Genomic DNA, 12,255 nt, shown 5'->3' with positions numbered 1-12,255 from the left:
CAAATCCATGCCTGATGCCACACTGTCAAGGTTGCCGTTGGAACACGGGAATACTGTCCATGTTTTAAGTCGCACCTACGACCTCCCGTTGGATTATTGACATTTCTAGGTGATCCGAATCTTATTGTAGCCCTCGAGCTCCAGGCTTCGACTTCGACCCCTATTATATACACCCTCAGCTACAGGCTCTACATTGTTAAAATAATGCATCGTTCTTGACTCCCTCAGCGCTTTGTATACCAATCCGACACTATAAATATCACCAAGGCATAAAGTTGTCCGGCTTAGGTCAAGGCAGATAAGAGCCATCCTCCTTTACAGTCTAGACCCGTTCCTGGCTTGCAGCTAAATAAAGGTTCCTGCTTAAAATTCATTTCCAAGGACTCCAAAAAGAGAGGTCGTCGACGAGGTGCTCTAGGGAGATGAGGCGTATACTCATTGACAAAGGGTCTAATCCTTACCAGCAGCACGATTGCTAACTTATCCACTCAGCTAAGTTCAAGTCTTCATTCGATAGACTTTGACGGAGAATTGTTGCCGTATCTGGACATCAAGCATTCACTCATACTTTCAATCGTCCTTAGCTGCTAGCAGCACATGAAGTCCGGAAATCTGGAATGAATCCGTACAACCAATTGCACGGCTTACACGATACTGCAAAGCTTGATGTTTTATCTGCTCTCATTGGGAATTTTGAAAGCAGATTAACCAACTCCACCTTCTCCTCACTGTGGCGGTCGCGTCACTACTTCTCTTCTCGGAAGGCCTTTTCTTGCTCGAATAGCTTCTTCTTTCTGCCAAGCCGCGTCGTAATGTAAAAAAGCTAGGATTAACGCAGCCCCAAGTTACTAAACGCAGGCATGATGCTGCACAGTAGGCTATGCAAGCAGATATGGATGCTCTTAAGGTAGGATTGTGGTTTGGAGGACGTGCTGCAGTTCTGCAAGATAGTAGAAACAAGACCCGAACCCGAGACTCTTTAACCTTCTGAGAGCTTCATGGTGGTTCCTGAATTCTTAAGGTTATCATAGAGCGCTGGTTAGGCTGGTCGAAGGGCTACACGCGAACATCGGTGGCTACGCTGGTGGCCGGCCTGTTGACTGCTTAGGTACATAGTGCTTTCCGCGAGCGAATTTCTGTCGTCAGTATATGATATATGGTGTTGGTTCTTCACTTTGACTCTTCATTTACTTGGTCGAGAAGGTAGTGGCAGTTGATCCGGACGAACCGGACATTAAGGCACCATATGAGCCCCTGACACTTGACTTATTTCCGGCTAGCACGCGTAGGCTCATAAATGAAAGCGTACTGTACCATCTTATTATTCCAACGGAAAAGATGCAAAGAACTGCGAGAAGTGAATTTCTTCATCCCTCCGGACCAGTACTGTTGTCGTATCTCCATGCCCACCAGAGCTCCGTTGTCATGTTCCCTCAACTACCCCACAATGGACTCGATTGTGGCTGTGTAGTCCAGGGTGGAAATGCTTGACGAGAAGTATGCGCGATATTACTCGAATTCTCGGGGGCGATAAGGTGAATAAAACGCACGCCATCGGCGCCCTAGCCCCGGAAAGGCCCGCGGCAGCGCGAGCATCCGTTTTCCGGCTGAACAGTAGAGAGGGGTTTGTTGGACAACACGTCAGCTTCGTTGGTACGGGCTATGTTGTCCGGCCATCCTGGCTCTAGGACCCCGCCGTGGAACGGAAAAGGCGGTTCGTCTCTCCCGTGACAACAGTTCGCGGCTTCCGCTGCTATCCGAAGCCGGTCACGGGTACCGATGTTTCTTCTATGATGGGGCATGTTGATGCATATCAACGGGCAGTTAGGGGGGAACAGTAAAAGGTATGTTAAATCAAACTATTAAGCCTCTACGTGGGTTCAAATGAACAGATACATTGCATTTGTGAAATCTTCTCACCTTGAGGCCAAAAGAAATCAAAAATCCCGGTAAGTGAAATAGAAGAACAAACTGGCCAAGTACCAAAAATCACCGAACACCACAAACCCTCAGCCATTCTGGAATAGACGACCACCCAAGGGTGATGACGTAGAACGGGTCTAACGGTGGAAAAAAGCGAGGGGGTAAGACGACAAAGACATGCGCGCGACGCCGGAGTCTGGCAAATAACACCCATGAATTTCATCTCATCATCACTTCATCACAGCTTTCCGCTAATGGCCGTGTCTCTGTGCGATTTCTTCGCTTTCCGTAAGGGCCTATCCAGCCCACCACGCACCCGCTTTCGAATCCCTTCCTACTTCGAATCGCCTCGCCCCCCACCTCCACCGTGCCTTCGACTACCTTCTGTATCCTCCCTCGACCCACGGAATCCAAGACTTTCTTTATTCGAACGTCCCCGATGACGTCCAGCGGTGGGTGGGCCCTCGAGGCCAGCACTAGAGACAGAGACCATATGGAAGCCGCGACCTGATAAGCGGGGGGCAGCCCGACACGTGGCGTGTCGGAAAGAAGGAAAGCAAACTTCGACTAAGGGCGAAGGTCGCGTCGAGAAGCGAAAAAATGAAGCGGAAGATGCTGATGAAGGCTCTCATATCCCCGTGCATACTTCATGTCCGGATAAGTGGTATCTCTTTTTGCGTTGATAATCCGGATTTCCTGGAACACAATTCCCTTCCTCATGCAATGAGCCCACGATCTTCCCGCATAGATCGACCAGTCGCGGAGTGACGACGTGCGCCCGTGAAAAAGTCAGATTGTCGAGCTGGCGGAGAAGAAGAAAAAGAGAGCAAAGGACACACCGCAGAACAAAAAAACAGCAACCGCAAGGCGCCGATTGAGCGCCAGAAAATGATGCAATTCGCAATCGCAGCCACCCGAAGCCAGACGCCGGTAAATGAGTAGCGGATCGCGGATACGAAAGCAACGCGCACAGGGGAATCGATCGAAGCGAAGAGTGCCTATTGTACCCGAGAAGCTCACTTCTGACAGAAAAGCTCAATCTCGCCGAGTTGGCCGGAAAGAAGCTGGTCTCGCTGCTGCTCTTTCCAGGTTTCGAACGCCATCTGGACATCCTCATCCGATTGAATGCTGACGTAATCCTCGTCGTCGAGATATTTAAGCTTTACTTGTCCAGAACTGAGACTCACGTTGGTACTGCGCTGCAATTTCGCATCGATGCGATCCTTGAGGCTCTGGAAGCTGATGTTGGTGCTGACGACCAGCGTCATCGTTGACCCTGCAGACGGGCAGTGCACCTTGACCTTCAACTGCGAGGGTATCGGAAGGTCAGATGGCTGCGCTGACGGCAGCGTCGGCGAGGCTGGTCTGTCGGCCGCGGGCGTCTGCGTCCTCTGCTGTTCAAATGAAGATGCTGGCGTCGCGGTTCTCGACGACCCTGGCGTGATGCGCGAATCCTGCCGCGCGCCGCCGTCGGGGTAATCGAAGTGGAGGTTGATCTCGGAACCGGGGGTGCGTAGCGCTTGCTTTTCTCTTTGAATGCTCGGGGACTGCTGGCGGGGCATGGAGGTGGGAATGTTTGGGGAATTACTCTGGCTCCGGTTCACCAGGCCAGGGTTGTAAGCGTAATGGGTGGGGAAGGGGGGAACGTCTGGTACGGAGCCGCCTGGAATACGCCGCTGTGGGCCGGAAAGGTGGTTATGAATGTCCGGACTACTAGCTGAACGAAGGCGGATTTGTGAGTTCATAGCACTTTGCGAAGCGGCATTTGGTAGCAGAGATGGTCGTCCTACTGCATTGCGACCGTTGATGTGAGACCCACTTGAAGCGTCGCGAGAGGCGTGTCGAGCCATGGCGGGCGCGGTGAAACGGTTGTTGTCGTCTCCGTGCCAGCCGTTTGGAATCTGCTGGCGTGGAAATGGGAACATGCCGGAAGAAGAGCTCGTGCGAGTTGACATAGGAGATTCGAGGCTAGGTGAGAAGTACGAGTCCATGGGTCCACCGCTGCCAGGCGAAATGTGGCCAGCTTGAAGAGCTTGGGTACGAAGAGTGAGTGGCGGATTCTGCAGAGCGCCCATGGGGAAACGAGGTGGCGGGGCGCGGTTCGCACCTGATGGCTCTGAAGGCCGAGTAGTATCTAGAGGGTTGACCCCACTCTCGCCAGTAGCAGATCGGGCTCTGCCCGTGGCAGTCGCTTCGCCCTGCGCAAGCGTATAGTCGGACTGCCCAGGATAACCGCTCGTAACTTCGGCGACGTCTATTTCGTCGTCTTCGTCGGCCTCGGCATAAGGGTTTTCGATGGGACCCTGATCTCTGATGTACGTGAATTCTGTTGCTGACGTCGTCGAATGTTTGGTGGTACTGCTCGATCTCTGGGTGTCCTTGAACTGTCTCCTCTGTTGATCGACTTGATGCACCCATTTCTTAAGGGTTTCCTCAGTGGTGAATCGAATGACGAAGTTTTCAATGCCGGGATCGCCTTTCCAAAAGATTTGGCAAGTATACGAACCTAAAATAAAAATCAAGCGTAAGTTGACAGCCAAGAGGCCTCTCGGATCTGGAAGCTTTACCTGGCTTCGCCGTTGAGATCGCATCGGTAACGTTTTGCATGAAAATGCGACCTTTGAGCTGCAACTTGGGCTTTCCCCTCTTGTCATACAGTTGCTTGTTGCTCATCAATTTGTTCTTCTGCTTGTTGGGGTTGAGTTCCTTGCAACAGAGCAGAATCATTTCGAATAGGTAGATTTTGTACTAATTTCACCGTTGTTAGCAGCAGACGAGCATGACCCGGGACATGTGCAGAAATATCGCAAGTTTCTTGCGATAACTTTCGGGCGCAATGTCCCAGCGTACCACGGGAAAGGCAACCCACCTCTCGCTCTTGGTCCTTGCCACCTCCTCCATCACCCTTCAGCACGGTAAAGGTACCATAAAGCAGGAGATCTCCAAATCCTTCAATGCGATGACCCTTCCAGTCTTCGACACGGCTCTTCAATTCCTCGAGTGCTTCCTTGCGGTCTTCCAAGTCGATAGCTTCATTCGTTCTCTTTAGCACGGAAGAAGCGGCTTCGATACCGGTAGAAATGTCGTCACGCCTTTCCTCATCGAGATCACCCTTGTCCCTAAGCTCCTGTGAAACAATAAGTGTTTTGCCCAAACCAAGAGATAACAAATTACGTACCTTCAACAGCAAGGGATATTTAGCAAGGCGCTGGAAAGGCTTGAGCAAGAATGACGTCAAATTGGTGGGCGATTCGACCATCTGTCGAAGCTCTGCAGGGCCGCCGGTTTCCTTCAATTTTTCAAACTCCGCCATTGCCGTCTCTTCGCATTTTTTCTGGTTCGCAATGTACGGCTCGTACACCTTGAACGCTTCCTTGTATAGCACGAAAAGCCTGCCCCAATTCTGCTCCGATTCGGGTTGCGCGTTTGTCTGTTCGACGCGAATCAAAAAGCGGCGTTGAAAGTCGAGCAAAGCGTTCAAGTTGAGGAAAATGGCGTGGACAGCATCGCCGGTGACTATTCCCCTCTCTTCCACCAGCTTCTTGAACTCCTGCAGGAGTTCGAGGTGCTGCACGTAGGTTCGCTCAGTCTTGACGAGCTCGTCAATGATGTGCTGGCGCTGCGTCCGCTTGGTCGTAGTGGTAGTATCGGATTCGGCACCATCACCGCCGCCCATTTCGCTGCTGATAATGCCTTCCTTGACGAGAAGGTCCAGGACGCGGTTGACGACCCTGACCACCTGGTAGATGTTAGATCACGCCACGCGATGCGCGGGGCCTGCAAAAGCAACGTACCTTGACAAAGCCGGTCGTGTCGTCGCCGTAGAGGTCGCTGATGACGAAACACTCTTCCGAGGGGAACTTGAGTTGGTTGATGCATGCCGACAGGAATTTGTAGGTCGCGGCCTGCTCGCGCTTCTTTTCCGACACCTTGTTCTTGTCGACCTCGAGGCGCACGTCGGGATCGAGGGCATTGTAGATGGTCATCAAGGGATAGCCCTTGCGGAATGTCCTCCACAGCAGTGTGACCGGGTCGGTGTCCTCGTCGGCCGCCTCCTCCTCCTCGCGCAGGATTTCGGCGAAGCCGGGCACGGTGCCCAGGCGACGCGACAATGTCAGGCAAATCATGAACAGCGAGGCCTCTTTGTCGCCGCGCTTGTTGATGACATTGTTGGCGGCCTCGACGGGCCCGCCGTTGGCGGGCGGAGCCGAGGTGGGCAGGGGTGGCGGGGGGAACAGGGTCGAGGTCGAGGTGCCCTGGGACGAGTCGGACGTCCGCGAGGAATAGGTCGAGAAGCTCGCATGGTTTGAGTTCGGCATGAGGGGTGTGGGCCCGCCGGCGCTGTGGAGGCGGGAATGTGCAGTCGGGATGGGAGTGGTGTGGGTTCGAGACAAAGGCCCATGAACTCCAACCTCCATCATCACCGAGCCTGGGGTGAGGAATGGAAGGTTTGAGGTGCGGTGGTGAGGTGAGACCTCGCAGCGGAGGGGCGCCGGGGGCAGCGCCTTCACGCCAGGTTGGAGGCTTGGATGCGGTGAGGTCGCTGGCAGCACTGGGGTCGCAGGCGCGCGGTCGAGGTTGCTGCAGGGCGCGTGGGTGCGAGCGGGCGGGCGGGCGGCGAGGTGGTGATGGACGAGCGCAGCGGTAGGGTAGGGGATGAGGTGCTGCTGGTGCTGGCCTGGACGGGTGAGCGCCGCGGTTTCAGCGTGCCCCTTGGGAGTGCAAGCCGCCGAGGGATCAAAGCTGTGCGATGGGGCGCTAGCGCCAAGGCGAGGGTGGGATGGCAGTGGCCGCGGGCAGCGCAGACAGCGGCAGACGACGCAGAGCGCGCGCGACGAGGGCGAAAGATGGTGGGCGGCCGCGTGAAGCTGCTGCAGACCGCTGGTTGCGACGGCGAGGAGGTGTGCGCGCGCCCAACACGCCCCGTCGCGTGCTCGCCGCCCATCGTCCCGAGCAGAGCCCAGCCGCCGCCGGGCGTAGTCAGCCAGCGGCTCTCTGCCCGATGCGACTCGTGCGTGCCCTCATCCGACTCGGCGATCGCCCACTGCTGCCCATGCCCATTGCCGCCTGCTGGCCCTCACGCGCCGCAATTCTCGCTCGCTCGCTCACCGCGCTCTGCCGTCGCGCCACCCCGGCGCCGCTGACACTGCCCGCTAGCCCCCGACCCAGCCCTGCTGCCTCAGGCCTCGACCACGCACGGAGGCCTCCCTCACCCAACTATCGCCGCGCCAGCCCGCCCGCTCCCGCTCCTCCACCAGCCCTGCGCCGCGCCCCGGTGACGTCGCGCTCTGCTGCTTGTCCACCCTGCCCGCCCTGCGTCGTCCCCAACCGCTTGCACGAACCGAAGCCCAGGGCACTAGGCGGCCTCTGATCCCAACCGCCCTCCCCCCAAACAATGGCTGACCAGCCCGCAACACCGAACCAAGGCCCGTTCGCCTCCCAGACCCCGTACCTCCACGACTACCCCAACGCCAAGATGGGAACCCCCTTCAAGCTCGACGAGGGCTTCTCCGAGGACACACGGAGCCAGAGCGAGGTCGACACCGCCATGCGCAGCGAGCCCCAGCTCTCTGAGCCCGCCGAGGAGACCACCTCCCGCGCGCCGCTCCCGGACTGGATACTGCGTCTCCCGGAAAATGATAGATCAGGTACACCACGTCTGTGCTCTCCAAGTCTGCCCAACGCTAACAGCTCCCAGAAATCGCCCTCGAGATCCTGCGCTCGCTGCGCACTGCATCCATAGCGGAAATTGTCGAGAGGCTGAACTCGCGGCTCCATCTCGACCCCGTCTTGTACCTTCCGCCTGAAATCACCTTCCAAATATTCTCCTATCTGGAGCCGGAAACGCTTTTGAAGACGTCGACTCTGTCTAAAGCATGGCGGGGACGTGCCCTGGACAGCCAGTTGTGGAAATGCATGTTTGGTGCCGAAGGTTGGACCGCAAACATTCGCCAAATCAGGACTTTTGAGGAGCATGAGAAAGCCAATAGGTCGATAATGAAAGAACGCAAGACGCGTGTCCGCGGCGGCGATGGCGATCTTGAGCGGATGCACACCAAGAAGCGGATCAGGGAGCGGCACTTATTTGGTGACGGCTCACAAAGCGGGCCTGTCGCTACAGTGGCTGACGGCGATGCGAAGGATTGGGCGGAACAACATGGCGCTGTGGAGGCTGATGATAGCTCATCCCGAAGCGAAGATGGTATGCAGGACATTGCTTACGAAAACCAGCCGCCGGGGCAGTCTCCATCGGAGGAGAGAGTTCTCGATCTGGCTCGACGGTTGGAGTCCCGTCCGCAGTTTGCCATCGAGGACGCTGCCTCACCACCTCCTGCCGACATTCTCTACCCGCCAATTAGGCCTTCCCTGATCTTATCCTCTTTTGGGGATCCCATGGTCAACTGGCAGTATCTCTACAAGCAGAAACGGCGACTGGAAGAGAACTGGGCCGCTGGCAGGTTCACCAACTTCCAACTGCCCCACCCATCACACCCATATGAATCGCACAAAGAATGCGTCTACACCATACAGCATTCAGCCAAGCACGTCGTCAGTGGTAGTCGGGACAAGTCCATCCGCATTTGGGACTTGGAGACTCAGAGATTGGTTGTGGCCCCGCTGACAGGTCATGACGCTTCTGTGCTCTGCTTGCAATTCGACGAGAGACCCGAACACGATCTTGTGGTTTCTGGTGGCAGCGATTGCCACGTCATCATCTGGCGCTTTTCGACCGGACAAATGATCAAGAAGATGGAGCGCGCGCACAGCGAATCGGTTCTCAACTTGCGGTTTGATGATCGCTACCTCATCACTTGTTCCAAAGACAAAACTATCAAAGTATGGAACCGCAGGCAGCTTCTTCCTACTGACAACGACTACCCGAGAATGAGCAGTGGCGGTGCTCGGTTTCCCAGCTACATTATCAACATTGACAAGGAACTCGAAAACCAGCACTTGAACTTCAAGCCGCTCAAAGAATTCAGTCTGCTAATGACCCTCGACGGCCACAGTGCCGCAGTCAATGCCATACAGTGTTACGAAGACCAGATTGTGTCTGCTTCTGGTGACCGAACAGTAAAGGTTTGGGATATTCATACAGGCGCCTGCCTGAAGACGATTCCCGGCCATACCAAAGGCATCGCATGCGTCCAGTTTGACGGTCGTCGCATTGTTACCGGCAGTTCGGACGAGACAGTACGTATCTTTGACAGAGCGACTGGGGCGGAAGTAGCTTGTCTCCGAGGCCACGCCAACCTTGTCCGCACCGTGCAAGCAGAATTTGGCGACATGTCGGGTAATGAGGAAGAGCTCGAAGCCGAGGCTCGTGCTGTTGACCAGCAGTACTTCGAAGCTAGGGCAAGAGGTGCGCTGACAGAACTCACACGCGAGGAACGTCGCAGGAGGAATGCGGGCTCGCGCGATCCCAGGGAAATCTTCGCATACGGCGCTAAACTCCCACCGGGAGGAGGGGGTAGCCGCTGGGGACGCATCGTTTCTGGTTCCTATGATGAGAGTATAATCATCTGGAAGAAAGCTCCGGATGGGAAATGGGTTGCTCACAAACGTCTGCTACAGAGCGAGGCGGTTGCCAGTGCTGGTGGTAGACGACGTGGCCCTGGGCCTGCGCGCCTGAACCATCAACTGCAGCAGCAAATGGCTGCGCTGACTGCGGCATCGCAAGCAGTACAGAATCAGGCTCAACAGCAGAACGGGGCTGCACCAAACCAGCCGGCAAACATCCAGCAGATCCAGCAGCAAGTTGCGCAGCTGCAACAAGCTCAGCAACTGGTGCAACAAGCGCAGGCCATGCAAGCACCCCAAGGACAAGCAGCCCAGGCTGGCAACAATGCTCAGGCACCTGCACAACCGGCTCACAATGGTAACCAGCAGCATGGGCACCACCATCACCATCATCACCACGTTCCCCTTGTAGGCGGCACAGTGAATCCGACCGGCAGCAACTCCCGTGTGTTCAAGTTGCAGTTCGATTCTCGACGCATCATCTGCTGTAGTCAAGACCCGACGATTGTCGGGTGGGACTTTGCCAACAACGACCAGGAAATCATAGCTGCGAGCAGGTTCTTCGGCGAAGGTTACTAATAAAGCGGCGTATGTCTGAGGGCTAGTTCTCATGAGAAGCCATTAGAAAGAAAAGTTGAGGGACGGGAAGTGTTCTTGCATCATTTCTCTTGGTAGGGTCTTGTGTATGTTGTGGGTTTCGAAAGATTTAGGGCAATCTGCTTTGGATAAGGGGTTCTCGGAACGGAGTACGGAGTCAGGTTCCGGTTTGTTGGGCAGCTAGCACCTGCCGCCGTTTACTCTTCCTGTCTCAACTTGACTAAAAAGCAGTAGTGGATGTCGTAGCCAAGGTTGCTCAGTGTCCACTTCTACGGCGTAGTAATATATTCCTCGCAGGCTGATTGGAGCATACGTACGCGCACCAGGAAGCAGCCGGAGCCGAAGTGATGGCTCATGGAAGTTTCCAATGCTTGGTGAGATGGCATTTCCCCTGACTAGGTAGGCTGGTTCATCGGTGAGGTTCATAACCAGATCTCTGGGCAGGCTTGCACGTCCGGAGATATTTGTCCGCACGTATGTACACCGGAACGGAAGGAGAAGACGGAGGGACCCCCACCCTGGCAAAAGAGAAGCATACGTTTTACGATCGACTGCACACGTAGGTATTTGTGTGGGTGGGTTGGAGAGGGTCAATTCAATAATTGGCGCACTGTTGGTGTGCTGTAGGGCGAACAGGTACCCCTTTCGTCACCGCAACGGCTGTCGCACACGCCAACGGCTACTTTTGACGTCGAGTCAGAGGTGTCGAGACAGCAGAAGAAGGACCCCAGGATCCCAGAAGAGCGGAAGCGATGGACTTGGTCGGAAGATGCCATGGGCGAGGCCGCTGGGGTCACCGCTCGGCACACGGCGGTCCGGCAGCCGGACGCCACAGGACCACACGTCATTTAGCAGCGTATCGCGCAGGATCTACCCGGGCCCCTAACGCCGCAAAAACCGGATCGCCGCCGGTGTCCCTTCTCGTGCTTGTTCTCGAACAAACTCTCTTTGTCCCCGTTACTGCGGAGGAGCCAAGAGGCAACCAGATCTCGAGACTCTTATCCGGAACCCGATCCGTGCGTGCCGGATGCTTTTAGAGTGGCGGCGGGCTGACATCATCGTGAAAGAGCCGCCTCGGCAGCCTTGCAGGTTCATGCTGCTGACTGTGCGCACAATGCGATGCGTGGTTAGTCATTCTGACGATTCACCCATCTTCGAAACGATGCCCTGAAACGGTCAAAGAAACAGCAGCATCGCAGCGCGCAGCCGCACCGCGGGCGAATGAGACGCGCGGAAGTACGAGCTCGGACGCCAGCGCACTGACTCACGGGGCAGATCTGGACCCGGACTTTTGTGCGGCTGCAGTTGACTTGCTGGCCTCAGGGCTACTTGAGTGGGGAGCCCCCCTTGGCCCGCCGCTTTCGTGCAGCATTCGCATGCAACCCAAAGCGAAGAGGATCGCAAACGCGAAAGCGAGACGCTCGGGTTGTCCGACTCGCCAAGAGCGGGATGCAGACAAGCTTAAAAGAAAGAAACGCGGGACGACGTCGGTTCTCGCGACTACAGTCGCCCCAATGTTGGTGGTGCCGGGGCCAGGACGACGCAGCGCACTCCCGGACGGAATGAGAAGGTGCTCGATATGAAAGGACACTCGAGCTGAAGACCATGTCCCAGGGCTGACGGGAACAGTGAGATGGAAGTTGCATGCAGTCTTGATGATTCAGCCCGGGACCGGGTCGTGCTGACCCGGAAGGAGGAATGCGTGGGGCAGGGTGACACGCGGTGATAAGGGAGGGTGCAGCAGACGGCCCGGCTTGGACGTCGGTGAGGCGTTTTCCTCGCAAGCGCTGCCTTACGGGCAGATTGGCAGCGGACCCGGAAGTGCAGCAACCGGCCGCGCACAGGGCACCCGGCGATGGGCGCCTGGGATGTGTGCTTAGGAAACTTCTGGCGTGGTTCGGGCTCGTGCCCTGCCTGGCCTAGCAGCTGCTGCTCGCGGGCTAGCGGGCTTCCGGAGAGGCCTGATTCCGCCATCCGTTCGGCGCCAAGCCGCTGCGCATCCTCGCTTGTCAATGGAACGAGCCCGGAGACCGTTGCTCGCACATCCCGAGACCTGGCGGGCTCCCTAGCCCGCTGATGGGGCGCGTGGGCGTACGATTCTTCCTAATAATAAATACAATCGCCTCTCTTGTACCCCAGATCCAACATATCCTACGGGCCTTAACCCATTATCCTCGGGACTTAACCCATAATCCACCATACATAAACCGCCAC

At 56.1% G+C, this 12,255-nt stretch overlaps 2 protein-coding genes across 2 annotated transcripts; one reads left to right on the top strand and one right to left on the bottom strand.

The window, feature by feature from the left end:
- Positions 1-2,939: 2,939 nt before the first annotated feature.
- Positions 2,940-6,242, bottom strand: LTHEOB_11901 (Rho guanyl nucleotide exchange factor; the record flags this gene model as incomplete). The annotated part of the gene is made up of 6 exons (XM_035508709.1): positions 2,940-3,599; positions 3,714-4,429; positions 4,491-4,671; positions 4,793-5,050; positions 5,102-5,662; positions 5,718-6,242. The coding sequence occupies 6 exons, from the start codon at positions 6,240-6,242 to the stop codon at positions 2,940-2,942; spliced, it is 2,901 nt and encodes a 966-aa protein (XP_035365470.1).
- A 1,076-nt stretch (positions 6,243-7,318) lies between these two features.
- On the top strand, positions 7,319-10,023 carry LTHEOB_11900 (F-box and wd domain protein; the record flags this gene model as incomplete). Its single annotated transcript, XM_035508708.1, has 3 exons — positions 7,319-7,571; positions 7,622-9,802; positions 9,857-10,023. The coding sequence occupies 3 exons, from the start codon at positions 7,319-7,321 to the stop codon at positions 10,021-10,023; spliced, it is 2,601 nt and encodes an 866-aa protein (XP_035365469.1).
- Between the last annotated feature and the right edge of the window lie 2,232 nt (positions 10,024-12,255).

Source organism: Lasiodiplodia theobromae (assembly GCF_012971845.1).
Source record: "Lasiodiplodia theobromae strain AM2As chromosome Unknown scaffold_55, whole genome shotgun sequence".
Lineage (NCBI taxonomy): Eukaryota > Fungi > Ascomycota > Dothideomycetes > Botryosphaeriales > Botryosphaeriaceae > Lasiodiplodia > Lasiodiplodia theobromae.
This window is presented reverse-complemented; position numbering and strand designations above follow the sequence as displayed.